At 40.3% G+C, this 21,489-nt stretch overlaps 1 protein-coding gene across 7 annotated transcripts in view; it reads left to right on the forward strand.

Annotated features, from left to right (window-relative positions):
• Positions 1–21,489, forward strand: part of PRIMPOL (primase and DNA directed polymerase) — a 192,628-nt gene that overhangs the window by 139,597 nt on the left and 31,542 nt on the right. For all 7 annotated transcript variants that reach the window (XM_073578332.1, XM_073578318.1, XM_073578350.1 and 4 more), the window contains 3 exons: positions 12,788–13,027; positions 16,668–16,830; positions 19,059–19,153. In XM_073578332.1, the coding sequence (XP_073434433.1) occupies positions 12,788–13,027; positions 16,668–16,830; positions 19,059–19,153 (498 nt within the window). The remainder of the gene's footprint in view (positions 1–12,787; positions 13,028–16,667; positions 16,831–19,058; positions 19,154–21,489) is intronic.

The raw sequence follows: 21,489 nt of genomic DNA on the forward strand, positions 1-21,489 counted from the left end.
GTCGTCACCCGTTTGATGTAGGAGATCGTAGAAGATAAGCAACCTCTCAAGTACGCCTTAAGGGTGTCCCAAAATAAGTTAACATTTCGGGGTTCGGGGTGGGAGGACACGAAGCCATGTAATTGGTCAATTGTTCTGTCCGGTGACTTTACCAACTTTAGCCAGAAAGGGTTTAATTTCCATGCCATCCTACCACTTGGTGGGCCATATTTAAGTTTAAGAATGATTGGACTGTGATCCGAAATCCCTCTACTACCATGCTCAATGTTATCTACCCACATTGCCAGACCGCTAGATCCAAAAATGTAATCTATGCGAGATAAGGAACGCTTAGTGGATGAATGGCAAGGATACTCTCTTATCTCGGGGTGGCGCATTCGCCATAGGTCTAGCCATCCACTACCTTCTATAAACTGTGATAATTGGGATGTGACTGCTGCTGGGGTCCCACCCTGTATCCCACCATCGAGTCTCAACCTGTCAAGGCGGCTATTCATAACCAAATTAAAGTCCCCCATACAAATGACATCCGCGTCTGGATAATTCAGAGCAAAACTCAACGCCTTCTGGAGAATTGACGTACCAGCTGGAGGGAGATTATAAACACACAGAATATCATATTTCCTAGAGTTGATCAGTGCATATACAAATATAAAACGTCCTTCAGGGTCTCTCCGGGCCTCCCGAACCTCCCATCTAACGTCCTTGTGTATTAGTAATGAGACTCCCCTGGAATAGCTGTTGTGAAATGCGTGTACAGACCACTGAACCCACGGTTTTTGTACACTCCAAGCTGTATCTCTGGTCAAGTGCGTCTCGACTAGAGCCCCAATGTGAGGGTGATAGTGCCTGATTTGTGAAAATACCTTAACCTTTTTTCGGGGGGTTTTGATACCCCTCACATTCCATGTCATACATATTAATTCAGAACCCATCTCCACTTATCCGAGCATGTTGCGCATCGGTACCCGAGTAGAATTCAGGGACATCACATAAATAACAGGACTTCCATTGGCTGCAACTTTTACCTAAGTAACGTTTAAAGCTAAAACTAAAGCTTTTGAAAAAAGGAAAAAAAACGAACATAAACCTAATAACATAGGAGCAAAGTCCCGCTCCCCTATTAAAAAATAAACAAGGGGATACCATCACTGAACGTAGTGTCCGGTATTGTAGATCTCTGGGTGCTCGCCAGGAGAGCTCCGATTAAGCCTGCAATTAAGGGATCCAGATGAAGGTAAACACACTAGGATTCCTTTGCAGGAGATCCTCTATGGGACCGCAGCCACTCGGTAGCCTCCGCTGGATCCATGAAAAACACGGAGGAACCCCCGTGGACAATCCGAAGTCGAGCCAGATAAATCATGGAATATACAATGTTCCTTTCCCTGAGCCGCTTCTTGATGTCGATGAATTGTGCACGTTGCTTCTGGAGTTCCATGGAGAAATCCGGGAAGATTATTGAACTTGATGGGACTCTTTTGTCGTGCGAGGCGCAGAATGGTGTCTCTATCTTTGCAGTTGAGGAGACGTGCTAGGAAGGGTCTAGGAGGGCCCCCCGGAGGTAGAGGTTTTGTGGGAACTCTGTGGGCTCTCTACAGCGAACACAAAGGAGAATTCATCTCCCAGAGAGGCCTTAAGCCAGCCCTCTAGGAATTGCTCAGGGTGCTGACCTTCAGAGCGTTCAGGCAGGCCAATGACACAGATGTTATTCCGGCGCATTCTGTTCTCTAGGTCGTCTGCCTTTTGCCTCCAGGCGTTCATAGATCCCTCTACCTTGGTTAACTTGGCCTCCATAGGTGTAATGGTATCCTCCACCTGGGACACTCTTGCCTCCACCTCCGTGACGCGCCCCCTCATGGCATTCATATCGTGACGGAGTCTCCCCACCTCAGTGTAGACATTCTCTATTTTCTCCGTCAGAGATGTCCTAGTGAGGGAGATAAATAGGCATCTGAGCAGTTGATGCAGGCTAAGAGTCATTTCTTCCTGTTAGGTCTCCTCTCCATCCACTGAGGGACGATTTTTACGCTGAGATTGTGAGGGGGTATTCCTTAGAGAACGTGCACTCTCAGCAGGGTCGGGTCTGACAAATTCCTTTCATTTTTCTGCTGCCGTTGATCCCTTAGATCAATTCATGATTGAGAGCAGTGAAATACACTGGTATAGCTGGAAATGTACAGTCCAGGAATCTTTCCACTGCAGTTAGATACACAGCAGGGACCAAGTTTGTTAATCGTGGCCTGGGAGCAGAGTCTGTGCAGACGGAGACAGTAGATCACTGAGGCTCTTATGGCAGGGAGGGGGGGGGAGGGAAATCCACCCTCAGAGACAGCAGCAATAGGAGGCGGAGCAGATTCCCCCACAAAAATGGCAACAACAGGCCAGCGAGTCAATTAAGGAGAGAGGGGGAGTAATGCAGGGCCCGTTTTTCAGGGCACTCACCGCACATCCCTCAGATCCTGTAGGATACAGGTCGCTGCCCTGCGACACTGCAGCGCTGGAAGCTCCCTCTGATAGAGCGCTCGTCCAAGATGGCCGCCGCCTCGTGTGGGCCCCGCCGTCCACCCAGCTTTCCAGGCCTCCTGCTCACCGAAGCCTTCCTGTGCCCTTCCACGGAGCTCCCGGGGGGGTCCCGGCAACCAGGGGACACCAAGCGCCGCCAGACACACAGCAATATTACAGGCGGTATGTACAGGATAGATGAAGGATGGGCAGGAGCTCTCGCGGCGGGCGTCTGTCCTCCTTCACTACATAGCCACGCCCCCAGAAATCTGTAATTTGAAAGAGATGGAGCAGACTTCGTCTGGGGAAGACCCATGATACTGAATATATGTGCATCTAAGGATATTCAGGTGTGAGTGAAAGTGGGGTATGACTGCCCAAGCCAAGTGCACAGAGTTTAGCTAAGGTCATAAAAGTGGGGTGGGGTTACACACACCACTCAGATGTGTGGTAAAGATAAGCCGAATGGAGTACAATTATGGATACAAGAAGATGGGTAAGTAAAGTATACCAGAGAAACAATGCAATTCACATGGGGCATTCAGGAGCATGGGAAAGCAGTGGAAATACAGCAGTGCATACCAGAAGACAATGCAATTCACATGGGGCATTCAGATGCATGGGAAAGCAGTGGAAATACAGCATTGCATACCAGAAGACAATGCAATTCACATGGGGCATTCAGGAGCATGGGAAAGCAGTGGAAATATAGCAGTGCATACCAGAAGACAATGCAATTTGTTTGCAGTACTCTATATGGTAAAATTAATGGTGCCAATTGAAAGTACAACTCGTCCCACAAAAAAATAAACCTACATATGTCTATGTGGACAGAAAAATAAATAAGTTAAGTTATAGCTCTTGGAAGTAGGTGAAAAGAAAACGAAAATTGGCTGCTTCGTAAAGCTGTTCACATGTTATGTTTTTGAAGCAAAGTCTATGAGATTTTAGAAATCTCATGCCCACACATTGTTTTTATTTTTTCCTGACTGTTTTGTCAATTAGCTTTGTTTTTTTTTTTTGGCAAAATGCAACATGTCACTTCTTTCAGAGTTTTTGCAGCATTTTCACCTTATGAAAGCGATGGGTAGTGCAAAAAATGCAGGAATCAGGTTTTGCTGCGTTTTTGATGCCAAAACCTGATGAAGTTAAAAACAGATTACACTGGGGAACGCAATTTTTTAGGAGTTAGGTCAGACAACTGTTCTTAATTAATTTTTGGATGCTGAATCCAGAAATTATCTCAGTTTTTCTCTATCACGTCAAGTTTTTGAACTATACATATTTTTGAGAAGACAAAAATCCTAAACTACTGTACCTAAAAAGTTTTTTGTTTTTTTTTAAATAGTACAAATATGAACAAAAAATGAAATATATAAGAAATAGGCATGACAAATGTTTTTTAACACTATCATGTTTTTTACAAAGGAGATTATATATATATATATATATATATGAACAATGGATGTCTCAGCCACAGCGCTAGCGCTATAGTCTACTCAGCTGCAAAATATTAGGATAATACCACAAAATTCCTCCAAATAAATAAATAATTAAACGTTTTAATATATGCGCTCAGAGATAGACTTTTAAATAAACTAAACTCACTCTATAAATAATTATAGAAAAATAAGTAGCCAACCTGAATTGCAACCTCCAAGTAGCGATGAGGGTCAGGCACCGCCTACTTGACTCTTTAGAAAAGACTTCAATAATAGAAAACCAAATAATAGAGGAATTTATACTTCAGATTTTGCCACATACAACATTAACCATGGGGCTAGGAAGAGGAAATTGTCCATAAAGAGAGGAAAAAGTTACCTTGAGGTAGACTTCTTTGAACTAATGGTACTTAGCAGTCCAGGTCCTGTGCATGGAAGATCCAAATGGAGCGGCAGCGATAATAATGATAAAATCCAAAGTATTACCACCAAGTTAGGAGGAGGGTGGTTTAGTGCTGTAGGTTGCGGACGCTCGTCCCGGCCGGAGACGTGCGTCCTCTCTGCAGTGCGCCCTCCTGGGCTTGAAGAGGTAGCGGCGCACGCCGAGAAAAGCTAACAAGGTCCGCAGGACCTTGTGTGACGTCACAGTCACGTGATCGCTCACGTGACTAGCTATGGAGAGCGGTGAAGCTCAAAAACATCCGACGCGTTTCTGAATCAGCGGATTCCTTCCTCAGGGATACTCCATAGCGGATAAGCAGCACTTATATACCCTCAACCTTCCAAGGTTCTAATTCAAACATTAAAAGCAAAAAGTTCAATTTCACTATTGAGCCCATTAGGCATCAGAGTGTCCATCATAAAGATCCATCTACTCTCTTCTTTTGACATCTGATGGATAAAATTGCCTCCCCTCCAACATCTATTCACCACTTTTATGCCTGTCACTAATGTGCCTTTTATAAGACCCCCATGATTATTTAAAAAATGATTGGAGAGGGGGTGATCACTAAATTTATTCTTAATATTCCTCAGATGTTCTGCTATCCTTATATGTAGTGGACGTATAGTCCGGCCAATATATAATTTGCCACAAGGGCAAGTAATTCCATATATAACCCCCTTAGTTTCACAAGTTATGAAGTCTTTAATTTTGACCTCCCTAGAATTATTTAAAATGCAAAATTGCTTTCTAAGACCTAATTTTCTACAAGGTCCACACTTATTACATGGAAAGAACCCTTTTGGAGGTGTATGAGCATGTGCATGACTCATCAACATGGGTTTAGGAATAGAAGGGGCTATTTTGTTACCGAGATTATTTGCTTTCCTAAAAACAAACCTAGGATAATCTGATAGCTTTTCACCGATCACTTTATCCTTTTTTAATATATTCCAGTGTCGGTTGACGATCTTTCTAAGGATTTTACTGTTAGCGTTGTACTGCGTGATAATAGGAATATCTTCCATAGTAGAACACTCGATGTTTTCCTTTTGTTGTGTCAGTAAATCCTCTCTCGGCATTTTCCTAACAGTCTCCTTTATTTCAGCCAGGGCCTTATTGTCATACCCCTTTCGGACAAATTTATTAGTCAGATATGCCGCCTCCTTATCAAAATCTTGTATTCTAGAACAATTCCTGTGAGCCCTAATAAGCTGGCTTTTGGGTACATTCAAAAGCCAGCTTGGAAGGTGGCAGCTATCCAAGGAAATAAAATTATTGGAGTCTGTTGGTTTATGAAAAACCTGAGTCTCTATGTGATCATTTTCAATAAAAATTTTTAAATCTAAAAAGTTAATCTCTTTATGACTGGTGTTGGCTGTAAATTTTAAAAAATATTGATTTTTATTTAATTCATTTAAAAATTCCCCTAATAAAATAGGCCCACCAGACCAAACAAAGACAATATCGTCTATGAATCTATGCCATAGGACCAGGTTCTTCCGAAGGGAACCCCCCGGATAGATAGTTTCTTGTTCCCATTTTCCTACATATAAATTAGCATAACTCGGGGCGAACCTGGTCCCCATGGCAGTACCCCACTGCTGGGAGTAGTAGTGCGCCCGAAATCGAAAAAAATTGTGAGTTAAAATATATACAGTCTAAAATAAACTGAACCTGATCATCCGGTAAGTCGCCATCCTTAGTCATGAAGTATTTTACTGATTCACACCCTTTATCATGTTGAATGACAGTATATAGAGAGGCAATATCTAATGTCCCCAAAATATAGTGGTTTTGCCATTTGATATTTTTCAAAATTCTTAGAATATGTGTACTGTCTTTCAGATAGGCCGGAAGTTTAGGGACTAACTTCTGTAAGTGGCAGTCAATAAATTTTGACAAATTGGCCGTAAGACCCCCTATTGCTGATATAATTGGTCTACCAGGTGGGTTTAATGAGTCCTTATGTACTTTTGGTAGATAATAGAAGTAAGGGATCCTAGGGTGCAAATTATTAATAAATTCCAATTCTTGTTTATTTAGAAAACCTCTTTCAAAACCACACTTCAAGAGAATTTGCATCTCAGCGAGATAGACCTCAGATGGATCTTTCTCAAGTAGAAGATAGGTTCTTGTATCACCCAGTATACGCTGTGACTCCTTTTCATAGTCACTATTGTTCAAAATAACAATCCCCCCCCCCCCTTATCGGCTGGTCTAATAGTGATTTCCTGATTCTGTTGGAGCTGTCTAATAGCTTGACGTTCCTTGTTTGACAGATTGTATCTGAAATTGTTACATCTACTCTCAGATATATTTTTAATATCCCTTATCACATTGTTCTGAAAGGCCTCAAAGGATTCCGAATATTCCTGAATAGGGTTAAAGTTTGACTTCTTTTTCAACATAGTGTGTTGATAAGGATCTATCAGCTCAGACGCACCTTCCACATTTTCCCTAGTACATTTTTTCTTCAGATAATACTTTTTTATAGCCAATTTTCTCATAAATAGTTTAATGCCTACAAAGGCCTGAAATTTATCGAACTTAGTACTAGGGGCATATTTCAATCCTTTATTCAATAAACTCAATTCATTTTGATTCAGAGCATGGTCACTTAAATTAAAAATCTTTTGGTCTAGGATCACTGGTTCCCCTGCTTGGTGTATTTGGTTGCTCTTTTTTTTGGTTGATTTCCCGCCCCTACATCCCCTTTTTCGTGTTTTTTTTGGCCTACCTGTAAAAAAGGAAGATGACTCTGTTTAGTTTTCATTCTCAATGGCACTTTTCTCTGTTTATTCAGAGGTTTAAAACCCAAGCTGGTGCCTGGTTGTGAGTGAGTCTGAATCAAAATGAATTGAGTTTATTGAATAAAGGATTGAAATATGCCCCTAGTACTAAGTTCGATAAATTTCAGGCCTTTGTAGGCATTAAACTATTTATGAGAAAATTGGCTATAAAAAAGTATTATCTGAAGAAAAAATGTACTAGGGAAAATGTGGAAGGTGCGTCTGAGCTGATAGATCCTTATCAACACACTATGTTGAAAAAGAAGTCAAACTTTAACCCTATTCAGGAATATTCGGAATCCTTTGAGGCCTTTCAGAACAATGTGATAAGGGATATTAAAAATATATCTGAGAGTAGATGTAACAATTTCAGATACAATCTGTCAAACAAGGAACGTCAAGCTATTAGACAGCTCCAACAGAATCAGGAAATCACTATTAGACCAGCCGATAAGGGGGGGGGGGGATTGTTATTTTGAACAATAGTGACTATGAAAAGGAGTCACAGCGTATACTGGGTGATACAAGAACCTATCTTCTACTTGAGAAAGATCCATCTGAGGTCTATCTCGCTGAGATGCAAATTCTCTTGAAGTGTGGTTTTGAAAGAGGTTTTCTAAATAAACAAGAATTGGAATTTATTAATAATTTGCACCCTAGGATCCCTTACTTCTATTATCTACCAAAAGTACATAAGGACTCATTAAACCCACCTGGTAGACCAATTATATCAGCAATAGGGGGTCTTACGGCCAATTTGTCAAAATTTATTGACTGCCACTTACAGAAGTTAGTCCCTAAACTTCCGGCCTATCTGAAAGACAGTACACATATTCTAAGAATTTTGAAAAATATCAAATGGCAAAACCACTATATTTTGGGGACATTAGATATTGCCTCTCTATATACTGTCATTCAACATGATAAAGGGTGTGAATCAGTAAAATACTTCATGACTAAGGATGGCGACTTACCGGATGATCAGGTTCAGTTTATTTTAGACTGTATATATTTTAACTCACAATTTTTTTCGATTTCGGGCGCACTACTACTCCCAGCAGTGGGGTACTGCCATGGGGACCAGGTTCGCCCCGAGTTATGCTAATTTATATGTAGGAAAATGGGAACAAGAAACTATCTATCCGGGGGGTTCCCTTCGGAAGAACCTGGTCCTATGGCATAGATTCATAGACGATATTGTCTTTGTTTGGTCTGGTGGGCCTATTTTATTAGGGGAATTTTTAAATGAATTAAATAAAAATCAATATTTTTTAAAATTTACAGCCAACACCAGTCATAAAGAGATTAACTTTTTAGATTTAAAAATTTTTATTGAAAATGATCACATAGAGACTCAGGTTTTTCATAAACCAACAGACTCCAATAATTTTATTTCCTTGGATAGCTGCCACCTTCCAAGCTGGCTTTTGAATGTACCCAAAAGCCAGCTTATTAGGGCTCACAGGAATTGTTCTAGAATACAAGATTTTGATAAGGAGGCGGCATATCTGACTAATAAATTTGTCCGAAAGGGGTATGACAATAAGGCCCTGGCTGAAATAAAGGAGACTGTTAGGAAAATGCCGAGAGAGGATTTACTGACACAACAAAAGGAAAACATCGAGTGTTCTACTATGGAAGATATTCCTATTATCACGCAGTACAACGCTAACAGTAAAATCCTTAGAAAGATCGTCAACCGACACTGGAATATATTAAAAAAGGATAAAGTGATCGGTGAAAAGCTATCAGATTATCCTAGGTTTGTTTTTAGGAAAGCAAATAATCTCGGTAACAAAATAGCCCCTTCTATTCCTAAACCCATGTTGATGAGTCATGCACATGCTCATACACCTCCAAAAGGGTTCTTTCCATGTAATAAGTGTGGACCTTGTAGAAAATTAGGTCTTAGAAAGCAATTTTGCATTTTAAATAATTCTAGGGAGGTCAAAATTAAAGACTTCATAACTTGTGAAACTAAGGGGGTTATATATGGAATTACTTGCCCTTGTGGCAAATTATATATTGGCCGGACTATACGTCCACTACATATAAGGATAGCAGAACATCTGAGGAATATTAAGAATAAATTTAGTGATCACCCCCTCTCCAATCATTTTTTAAATAATCATGGGGGTCTTATAAAAGGCACATTAGTGACAGGCATAAAAGTGGTGAATAGATGTTGGAGGGGAGGCAATTTTATCCATCAGATGTCAAAAGAAGAGAGTAGATGGATCTTTATGATGGACACTCTGATGCCTAATGGGCTCAATAGTGAAATTGAACTTTTTGCTTTTAATGTTTGAATTAGAACCTTGGAAGGTTGAGGGTATATAAGTGCTGCTTATCCGCTATGGAGTATCCCTGAGGAAGGAATCCGCTGATTCAGAAACGCGTCGGATGTTTTTGAGCTTCACCGCTCTCCATAGCTAGTCACGTGAGCGATCACGTGACTGTGACGTCACACAAGGTCCTGCGGACCTTGTTAGCTTTTCTCGGCGTGCGCCGCTACCGCTTCAAGCCCAGGAGGGCGCACTGCAGAGAGGACGCACGTCTCCGGCCGGGACGAGCGTCCGCAACCTACAGCACTAAACCACCCTCCTCCTAACTTGGTGGTAATACTTTGGATTTTATCATTATTATCGCTGCCGCTCCATTTGGATCTTCCATGCACAGGACCTGGACTGCTAAGTACCATTAGTTCAAAGAAGTCTACCTCAAGGTAACTTTTTCCTCTCTTTATGGACAATTTCCTCTTCCTAGCCCCATGGTTAATGTTGTATGTGGCAAAATCTGAAGTATAAATTCCTCTATTATTTGGTTTTCTATTATTGAAGTCTTTTCTAAAGAGTCAAGTAGGCGGTGCCTGACCCTCATCGCTACTTGGAGGTTGCAATTCAGGTTGGCTACTTATTTTTCTATAATTATTTATAGAGTGAGTTTAGTTTATTTAAAAGTCTATCTCTGAGCGCATATATTAAAACGTTTAATTATATATATATATATATATAATGTATATATGCAAGTATTTAAGGTAAAAATGTACATTTATAGCTTTTTCTGGAGTGTTTAACTTGAGGACAATCACGTTTGATGCTCCAGCAATAGTCAGCCATCATATGTACATCCCATCTACCCTGGTAACGGTCTTCCATAACCTTCAAATCTTGGTGAAATCGTTCACCTTGCTCATCGCTAACAGCACCAAGATTTTCCGGAAAGTTGGCAAGATGGCAATGCAGAAAATGTAGTTTAATACTCATGTTGCAACCAAGCGCTTTGTAGCTCTCCAATAGTTTCTGAACAATTTCTTTGTAATTACTTGCACGTGTATTTCCAAGAAAGTTCTTGACGACGTCTTTGAATGATAACCAAGCATTCGTCTCAAGATCTGACCTAGTCCCGGTGAAATGTTCAACTTTGATGAGCTGTCGAATTTGTGGACCATCAAACACACCAGCCTTGATTTTTTCAATGGACAGTCCAGGAAGTGCCAACATGATGTACTTAAAACAGTCGCCGTCAGTTGGCAATGCTTTTACAAATTGCTTCATGAGACCTAGTTTTATGTGCAGAGGTGGGAATAGTATATTCATCCTGTCAACAAGTGGCTGATGTAGAATGTTAGGATCTCCAGGTTTAAGACCAGATCTTGGAGGCCAATTCGACTCAACCCAATGCTTTTCTCGAGCTCTGCTATCCCACATACAGAGAAAGCAGGGATACTTTGTGTACCCACGTTGCTGACCAAGAAGGAAGCAAACCATTTTAAGGTTAACACAGATGATCCAATTGTGTGTGTCATATTTCAATAACTCAATAACTCTCTTTACATCTCCAAGTTCTTCACGAAGAGAGACAGAATGCCCAATAGGGACTGCACCAAATAAATTGCCATTATGTAGAAGGACACACTTAAGACTCCGCTTTGAGCTATCAATAAACAGTTGCCATTCATTTGGATTGTCCATTGAAAGCCCTAATTCTTGTAGTAAACCAGGAATATTATGGCAAAACACAAAACCGCTGTCACACCGAAAGTACTGCAAAAATGTACTTTCTCTAGTACGAAAGTATGATACCTTCGCTCCTTGTTCAAGTAACTGTTTCTCATTCAGCCTTGATGCTAGTAATTCTGAAGCTTTTTTTGATAAGCCCAATTCACGTGCTAAATCATTTAACACGTGCTGATCAAATCCCTTATGAACTGAATCCTTGTGAATTTCAAATTCTGCATCATTGCTGTCACTGTGTTCGTTAACATCACTCAGAACTTCTAGAGATGGTAGCTGTTCGAAAACTGGCACTGGAATTTCAGCTGAATGAGGCATTGGTCTGATGGCTGACGGTAGATTTGGATATTCTATTTTACTTTTATTTTTCCTGTTAAATCCTGATGTTTTCACTAAACAGAAGTAACAGTCTGTGGAATGACTTTTTTGCTCTCTCCACACCATGGGGATACCAAATGCCAACTTTTCACGTGTTCCTTTGGTCCACATCCGTAAACTCTCGACACACTGCTTGCACACTATGTGAGGGGCCCATGGCTTATCTTGATCACCGAGTTTTACTTTAAAATATGCAAAATATGCTTGTTTGACAAATGCACTGATGTTTGCCCTTTGAACTGGAATGGTGAAAACACCACAAATATAGCAGAAGGAGTCAGGGTTGTTTAGGCATTTACGACGAGAGGAAGAAGGAGCAGACATGATCTGAAACAAAGGAAATATGTACATAAGTAAATAAAACACTGAGATGGAAAGTTACAAGCTTTGAAAACTAACAAAGAAAAAAATCATAAAAGATATATAAATTACAACTAAGCGCCCAATGTAAAGAGAAAAGCTATCACAAATCCTATTTATTCCTACTATGATACATTTTTTGTGTAAAGATATTGATAATTATGACGTATTGGGAGCTGTACACACCTCTCACCACACTGTCTCAGTTGTGACTACTCTTACAAGTTGCCACGTAGCTCTATATGAGTCGAATTGTACTCAGATAACAAGTCTTATTACAGAAATCAGTGCAATTGTGCTTCTATGGCAGGTAAGTTGAGGAGGAAAAACTTGACGTGATAGAAAAAAACTGACTACATTTTTGGAATCAGCATGCCAATTTTAGTATAAATCAGCTCAAAAACCTAACTCAACAGAAATTTTTTTTCAAATTGTTCCCCAGTGTTATTTTTTATTTACTAAACTTTATTAGCATGCACAAGAGACAAATGTACCCCAAAAAAGCAGAAAAAAATAAGCACAACCTTCTTTTTGTAAACAGCTTAAACTTGCACAAAAAAACGCAGCAAAAACACAAAGTGTGAACGTTGCTATATGATAGACGAGTTTAGTAATGGATCCGAATGGTTTGCATTTTTTTGTGTTGTTGCTTTATTCTATCCACTACAGACTTCTAGAATCTGCAGTAGAATTATAGGCCTTCAGTGTAGGATTGGCTCGCATGTGCCTGCTACACTCAGGCCTGTTTATGTTTCTGGTGGGATTCAGACACTCAACAATCCAACATTGCTGATGTATCCCTACACCTCTGCAAATTTATGTAATTATGTATTTTCTTTTGTATATTCTCAGGCAACTTTATCAAGGCTGCTTTAAGACCTGTTTTGTCTGTAAATGGATGCACAGTTACATCTAAATCCTCTTTATGTGAAATACCCAAGAATGATTGTGCTAAACATTGTGGGAACAACAAGAAGAGAAGTTCTCCAAAAGTATCCACTGAATTTCCTTGTACTGCCAACCAGGAATTTGATCTATCCCCTTTGATTGTGCAAGATAAAAATGGTGGAGTACAGCTTTTCATTGATTTAGGTAAGCATGTTATTCTTTCATGTGAAGTAGTCAGCAGTGGGGGGTTTTTTTTCCATCTTCTGCTCTGTAAATTAAATGAACTGTATTCCTCCTGGGAGCCCCGAAGCGGCTGCAGTCATCTCTCAGTGCACAGTGAGCATGCCCCAGTACTTTTAGGGCGGGATCACACATGCGAGAAACAAGGCCGAGTCTCGCATGTTAATACCCGCACTGCCGCTGGCACTCGGGAGCGGAGCATGCGGCTGCATATATAGCTATGCGGCCGCACGCTCCGATCCGAGTGCCGGCGGCAGTACAAGGGTATTAACATGCGAGACTCTGCTATGTTTCTCACATGTGTGAAACCCAGCCTTATTGACAGCTTACTTCTCAGCACATTTGTGCATATCGAGCTGTCAAAGTGCCAGAATGTGCTAACAGCTGCCGGTCACTATGTATTGAGCAGTGACTGAAGCTGCTCCGAGACGTATCTGACCGAAGAGTGGCAGTTACTGCTTTGATTACAGCTAATTTCTTCCCGATAGTCACTCTTTCAGTAAGGTGGCCAGACAACACTGAAACACTATTAACTTGCAGATTAACCCCTATATCTGCTGGTTAAGAGGGTCTGGGGATAGGACTGGTTCCCTTTAATTTTTTTTTTAAATATTTTCCATTGCATATTGAAAGTTTTTCAATGAGCAGATTTCTTGGGAGGTAAAATGTGCACGTGGCTTTTGTATACAAGTGTTAACCTTTCAGAAACACAGTGAAAATATATTCTAAGAATTAAAGGGGCTATCCACTAGATACTGCATCAATATGAGATTGAGGGTCCGACATTCAGAACTCACAGCAGTTACCTTTGTCATATATCTTATCAGGTTCTATTTCTGCCAAGACATCATTTATTTACAAAATAGTCAATTCATAGATCAAATCTGTATTCGGTGAAGACTGATTGTTGCATTACTGAGATAGCTGGCAGTTGATGCTTATGGGTTCTATGGAGGGGGCGGGAAGAGGTGCTAGAGGCAGAGCCCCTCCCACCCATCTGCATAGAATCTAATCAGTAGTAACTGTCATCTCCTATCTTAGTAATGTAAATTCACTGAATACAGAGTTTACCCATAAATTGAAAATGAAAGATCAATCTTGGCGGAGAAAGAAGCAGATTTCTCTAATAAATTAATAATACGTGTGAAAATCAGACATTTTGTAATACACTTTATTACATAGAAATTAAAACTACAGTTACTCTTTAACCTCTTCCTGACATGCTCCATATGTGTGCTGTGGGAGTTGCATTCTATCAAATCGCCACATATATACACAGCGTGATGATCGCTCACACTAAGCGCCGCAGCAATCAAATGCGTGTGTCAGCTCTATATGATAGCTGTCACCCTGCAGCAACGCCCACGATAGATGCTAGCAAAGATAGCCGAAAGATGTCTGCGGTGTCACCCAGGGGCGGTGACCTGTAAGCTCCTGCTCAGAGCTTAAGATGACAGGCCTCCACCCTGTGAGAGACACTTGATCTAATGCTCTGCAGTGCAGAAGAATTGCACAGTATTATATCAGCGATTTGTCAGTGCAAAGTTGATGTCCCATCCTGGAACAATGTGAAAAAGTAAAAAGAAAAAAAAAAAAGTTGAATTTAAATTAAGTCACAATTTAAAGAACAAAAAAAAAAATCATTATTCCAATAAATACATTTATTTATGTAAAGACAAAAATGGAAAAAAAAAAAAAAAAAAAATTGGTATCGTCACATCCTGAACGACCCGACCTATGAAACTGACATACTAGTTGACTTCCTCAGTGAACATCGTTAATAAAATTAAAACAAGGCAAAAAATTATGCGTTATCTTAACGCTGAGCAAAAAGTGGAGTAAAAGTCAATCAAAAAGACAAATGTAAATATAAATGGAATCTCTGAAAACCTCATCTTGTCCCGCAAGCCACCATACAGCTCCATCAGCAGAAAAATAAAGTTATAGTTCCCAGAAAGCGATGCAAAAATAATTTTTCTATTAAATAGTTTTAATTTTGTAAAAGCGCAAAAACACAAATTATATAAATGTTGTATCGCTGTAATTGTACTGACCAAACGATAAAGCTGCTGTATCACTTTTACCACACACAGAATGGTATTTAAAAAAAAACACACAGAAAACTATTTCTGAATTGCTGGTTTTTGTTCTTCCGGGCTCCCAAAAATCGGAAAGTGATCAAAAAATGTCATGTGCATGGAAAAGGTACTAATAAAAATGTCAGCTCGTCCTGCAAAATAACAAGCTGTCACACGCTTGTCAGCTGAAATATGGAAAAATTCAAGCTCACAAAATATGGGGATGGGATGCGTTTTTGCTTTAAAAAGCATTTTTAGTGTGTGACCGCAGCCATATATAAAAGAAAAAAAACTATATAAATCTGGTATTGGTGTAATCGCACCGTCCCAAAGAAGTCGTCTAATCGCTTATACCGCACAAGCATCAGTGTAAACAATAAGTATTGTACAAATAAGGATAGATTATCAGTGTTGTTTACACCTGCTGTGGCTACTGATTGCCTGCAGCAGTACTTGTCTGTAAGGGTACCGTTACACTTAAAGATGCACCAGCGATCCCGACAACGATACGACCTTGTCAGGATCGCTGGTGCATCGCTACATGATCGCTGGTGAGTAGAGTTGAGCGACTTTGGTCGGATCAGGCTTCATGAAACAAAATTTGTTTCAGATGAAACTGGTCCGTCTAGGTAAAAAAAGTCGGAGTTTCGTCCGAAACCCGACCCCAATGCAAGTCAATGGGAAATAAAAGTCGGCATTGAGCGGATGACATTCATCCACTCAATGCCGACTTTTATTCCCCATTGACTTGCATTGAGGTCGGGTTTCGGACGAAACTCCGACTTTTTTTGCCCTAGTCGGACCAGTTTCATCTGAAACAAATTTTGTTTCATGAAACCCGATCCGACCAAAGTCACTCAACTCTACTGGTGAGCTGCCAAACAGGAAGCTTCACCAGCGAGGACGCTGGTAACTAAGGTAAATATCGGGTTACTAAGCGGCACGCGGCACTTAGTTACTCGATGTGTACCTTAGAAACCTGCGTGCTCGCAGTGGGAGCTGCGAGCACGCAGGTTTCTAAGGTACACATCGGGTAACTAAGTGATGCGCGCCGCTTAGTAACCCGATATTTACCTTAGATACCAGCTTCCAGCGCCTGCTTAGAGTGCTGGGAGCCTCACTGATTGTTGGCTCCCGCTGCCACACGCAGCGATGCGCGCTGGCCAGCAACGATCAAAAAATGGCCCAGGACGATAGTGCACGATCAGCGATACCCGGCGGGGGGGCCAGTCGCTGATCCCCGTCACACAGCGATCTCGCTGGCGAGATCACTGTGGCGTCACAAAATCCGCGATCTCGCTAGCGAGATTGCTGTGTGTGACGGGGCCTTAACACCAGGAGAGAAGATCACCGTGGACACGACCAGTTATTAGGATGGAGGAATGGTGAGGCAGGTGAATTGGTGCTGTTTGTTATTTTCGTACCAAATATAAAATGCAAACACATGTGCACCTTGACAATATAAGACCACTTTTAGCAAATATATATTGTTTATTACTCTTTGTATTATCTAATACTGCATTCAGGTGTCTACACTAAAAACAGAAACTTTCGTCTGTACAAGTCTTCAAAACTTGGGAAAAATGTAACTTTTGAAGTAGCTGAAGACAACCTATTTTCAGTGAAGCAGTCAAGATATATGTTGTTAGAGGAACAGATATTTCTCTGCTCCCTAATTAGCAATGTAAGGTAAGGATTTTCTTTTTTTTTTTTTTTTTTCTTTTTTTCATTTTTCCCTGTTGTATTTCAACAACTACATTGACTGTAGGTAATTGGCCAATCAAGATCTCAGACAGTGAGGATTTGAAACAAAGTGAATTCCAGATATATTTTTATCCGGTAATAAAACTTTATTTGTCTAAGATGGGGAAACAACTAATGTATGTAAATTAGAAGGGCTCATCAAATGAAACCCAAGGGGAAAAACTTTTTTAAAACACGAATAGTCTGCTATAAAAACAGTATTTGTCTCTCTGTAGCATATCAGCCTGAATAGTGTATGGTATATGTAATATTTAATTAGGGGAATTTAAATTAGAACGCAGGATTTTTTTTATTTGTTTATTAACCATAAAACAATGTATACACATATGTATATAGCCAAGTAGTATACATGCATATGTCCACACAACCATAAAAGGACAGCAGCCTTGCACATTAAATCTTAATACAACTTTTGGTTTCATAAGTCCATGCATTGCTGTGAGGATATTAAACCAAGTCAACAGATGAGCATAACATCTTGTCTTTATAATCACTTGGTGACATATATCTCAAAATGATACTACACCTTAATTAAACTACAACTGCTACTAACACACTGCCAAGCGCAATTATGTATTATAAATAGCCATTCAATGCCATAGGATAGCCCATGGAATTTTAAGTGTAATGTTTATGGTGGTACCGAACCACCACATACTAGAATGGTAAGATGAGAGGAGTTCCATCTATCCTAAATTTTGTTAAATTTCCCAAAACAGCCCCGGTTCTGATACAACGTTCGATCATACGGTATAACTGAATTTACTAATTCGATCCAAGCTCTGATAGAAGGATGTACACCACCCATCCAATCAGTGCCAACATCTTTCTAGCTAGAAAGAGTGTCTCCTGCAAGAAAATTCGAAAATAGAACCCTACATCTCCCCGTCCCACACCCCGTTTTCGTCTCTTAGCTGTATGATTTGCGACTTGTAGACATGCATTCCACACATGTATTCAAGCTGCCTAGCAGTCGCAAATCATCCAGATGAGGCGACGAAAACTAAATCTCCGAGCACGCCAAAATACTCGGAGAGCACTCGAGCATGCTCGGGGAGACCTATCAACGAGTATACTCGCTCATCACTAATCCTTAGTACAGACCCCGGTTCCCCTTATCCCACTAAGTCTGTTTGTTCGGGGTGATGGATGAGGAGATGTGGGGATGCTATGTTATGATTTTCTTACATGAGACACTCTTTCTAGCTAGAAAGGTGTTGGCACTACGTTGGATAGGTGGTGTAAATCCCTCTCTTAGAGCGTGGATTGAATTAGTAAATACAGTTATACCATACGAGCGAACACTGTATCAGAACAGAGGTTGCTTGGGGAAATTTGAGAAGATTTGGGACAGGTGGAATTCTTCTCATCTTACTATACTGATACGTAGTGGTCCAGTACCACTGTGACATTATGGTAAAATACACTGAATTACTCTATTGCATCACCTGGTTACTAATGTTACATTACACAATTATGCTTGGCAGTGTGTTAGTAGTAGTTTAATTAGGTATGTAGTGTTGTTTAATGTGTATGTTGCCGGATGGTTGTAAGGTTAAAAAAATGTTCCAATTACTTGATACTTGGTTTATTGTCAATACATCAATACCTGAAACTATGTATATGTAACTTAAATTGTATTGATAGTCTACTGTGCAAATTTGCTGTTTCACTGTAATTGTTTGGATAAATGCATGTGTATTCATCTGGCTATATGCATATGTAAATATGTTTCGTGGTTAATAAACGAATTTAAAAAAAGAAAAGACGTCATGAAAATCCATAGAAAAAAACCTTCTCAAAACTGTAGGAAAAAACTCTCAAGCAATTACCAAAAAAAGACACTAGGCTCTTCAAGAAAAATAAGCCAGAGGTTCCCATAGCATCTTATGCTTGAAAAACTCAACTGATTCGCTTGAGTTTAAAAGAAATTGTGTGCACATACCCTTGATGGATTGTTAACTTGTGTGTCTATCCAAGTAGGAACCTACCAATATATTACCTTGTGATATGATGCATTCATTGTGAAGTTCATTTTGCGCATAATAGTTTTTACTTTACTGACATTTTTTATCATCTGTCAATTTCTGTAAGAAATTGGATTTGAATTTGTCATAAGACTGATCTTTATTAAATATTACAATAATTTAAAGATTTACAGATTCATTAAAAGTTTTAACGTGTACGAGTCCAGAAAATGAGAAGACTGGAGCATCTCGCCTTAACTCTGTAGCATCTATTACCACAGGTATTTTTTTCCTGAGTTTTAGAGATATTTTTTACAAAACGATAGGCCATACAAATAATGTACATTTTATCACAGTAGTTAAAAGCTTTAAAACAAAATATTAATAATAAAGTATTATTAGGTACATCATAAATTTAAGTGCTGAAGCTATTGGCAGAAGGACCTGCTTCAATATCGACGTATTGAAATGCTTTACTTGGGGGGGGGGGGGGGGGGTGTATATATGTAGATATATATAGTAAGGTAGTGCTTATTGTTGGTGTTGGGGGACACTCGCTTGGCTGTGATATGTTTTGATGCACACAGGAACACTTTCACTTAAAACAGTCCAATGCAGTTTATTATGGCATCATAAACCACACCGTAAGCCATGTTATACTTCACAGGCTTACACATAGTTCATAACATTTCAATATATGGCTTTTCCTTGCAGTCCCTAAACACGCTGGACCTCCTCACTGTTCAGTTACCATGGGCGACCACACGCCGTACAGTTTCATTAATGTCCATAGAACACCACAGGCACCAACAGTCATATCCCCAGGACCTCGCAGGAGCTCCGGCTCCAGATGCCGACTCTTTGTCAGTCCTCTCTTTCCCAGGGAAGCTACCGAACTGGGATCACCGTCCCGGATAACGTCTTGCTCACCAGGCCACCTGACAGTCCAGATCCACAGACGGACAGTAGCTCCCTTAATGCAGTGCCGTCACTGACTCTGCAAACACACAGGCCTCACCGGGTGCTATTCAGGGATCCGACCCTACTCCCCAGGTCTCTCAACACACCGGCCACCAGGTACAGGGCCTCAGTGGGTGCTATTCAGGACGTTTGTCTCTTCCTGAGACCGTCCAACACTCACACTTCACCAGGTCCAAGGTCGCAGCACATGCTCCAGGGATTCGATCCTTCTAGCAGAATCTCCCAACACTGACCCTCCAGGACCTTGCACCCTGAACCACTCAGGTACACACTCTCTCTCCATGTGACCAGACCTCAGGCACATTATATGGTAAATAACCACACCCACAGGAGAGGTATGGATCACATGGTCATGGACACACTACAGGGCCTATTCCACACACAGCCACACATACAGGCTTTACATTGGGCATTCAGACACATGCCCCTGGGTGGGTTTGTAGGTGACTGGTGCCACCCATCTCACCAAGCCACCTAGAAGCTTTCCCAATACACAGCAACAAACCCTCAAACAGTATTATCTGCTGATCAACACATGTTCAAGCTTCCACCACAAGGCACCCACCCTTGTGATACATATCGGCCATTTACAATCCTGCCGCTCACCATTTCCCCATCACAATAAAGGAAACGCCTGCATGCATGTCTTGGGAAGCCCATACAGTTCCCCCTAGCTGTCACAGGGGTCACTGCAGTTTTATGCAAAAGTTTTAGGCAGGTGTTTAAAAAAAATGCTGCAAAGTAACAAAATGGGTTAATGGTTTAATTTTAATAGGTCGCAAAATGCAATTGGAAAGAGTTAAAGCAATTAAAGAGGAAAAAAATATATAAATACAGTACAGACCAAAAGTTTAGACACACCTTCTCATTCAAAGAGTTTTCTTTATTTTCATGACTATGAAAATGGTAGATTCACTCTGAAGGCATCAAAACTATGAGTTAACACATGTGGAATTATATAATTAACAAAAAAGTGTGAAACAACTGAAAATATGTCTTATATTCTAGGTTCTTCAAAGTAGCCACCTTTTGCTTTGATTACTGCTTTGCACACTCTTGGCATTCTCTTGATGAGGTTCAAGAGGTAGTCACCGAAAATGGTCTTCCAACAGTCTTGAAGGAGTTCTCAGAGATGCTTAGCACTTGTTGGCCCTTTTGCCTTCACTCTACGGTCCAGCTCACCCTGGTCTGTACTGTATGTATGTATGTGTGTGTATGTATATATAATATATATATTAGGGTGTTTCATTTTGTATGGTAAAAATTAAAATGTCAAATTTTTGCAGACTTTGATTACGCCCCGAGTCTCACTAATGTAAAAAGTATACTTTATATGCCAAATTTCAAGACGATCGAACAATATTTAGAGGTTGCACACTTTTTTACCAGTTTATTGAAAGTGCGCAAAAAAAAAATTTTCAATGTTAAGTATTTTTTATTAGAGATTCAATCAATTAAAAACCTAGAATAATAGTGACAATGAACAGTAACATTGATAGGCAGTATCATACGTATTAAATGATTTACAATAATGTACTGTGAAAGATGCAACTCCTTCTTTTGTTCGCTTGGTGACGACTTTTCTATGATACTTGACAACTCTTAACAAGAACTGTTTCTGTTGTTCATCTCTGAA

The sequence above is a fragment of the Dendrobates tinctorius genome, unplaced genomic scaffold (genome assembly GCF_039654945.1).
Source record: "Dendrobates tinctorius isolate UK_male_01 unplaced genomic scaffold, ASM3965494v1 ptg000008l, whole genome shotgun sequence".
Classification (NCBI taxonomy): Eukaryota; Metazoa; Chordata; class Amphibia; order Anura; family Dendrobatidae; genus Dendrobates; species Dendrobates tinctorius.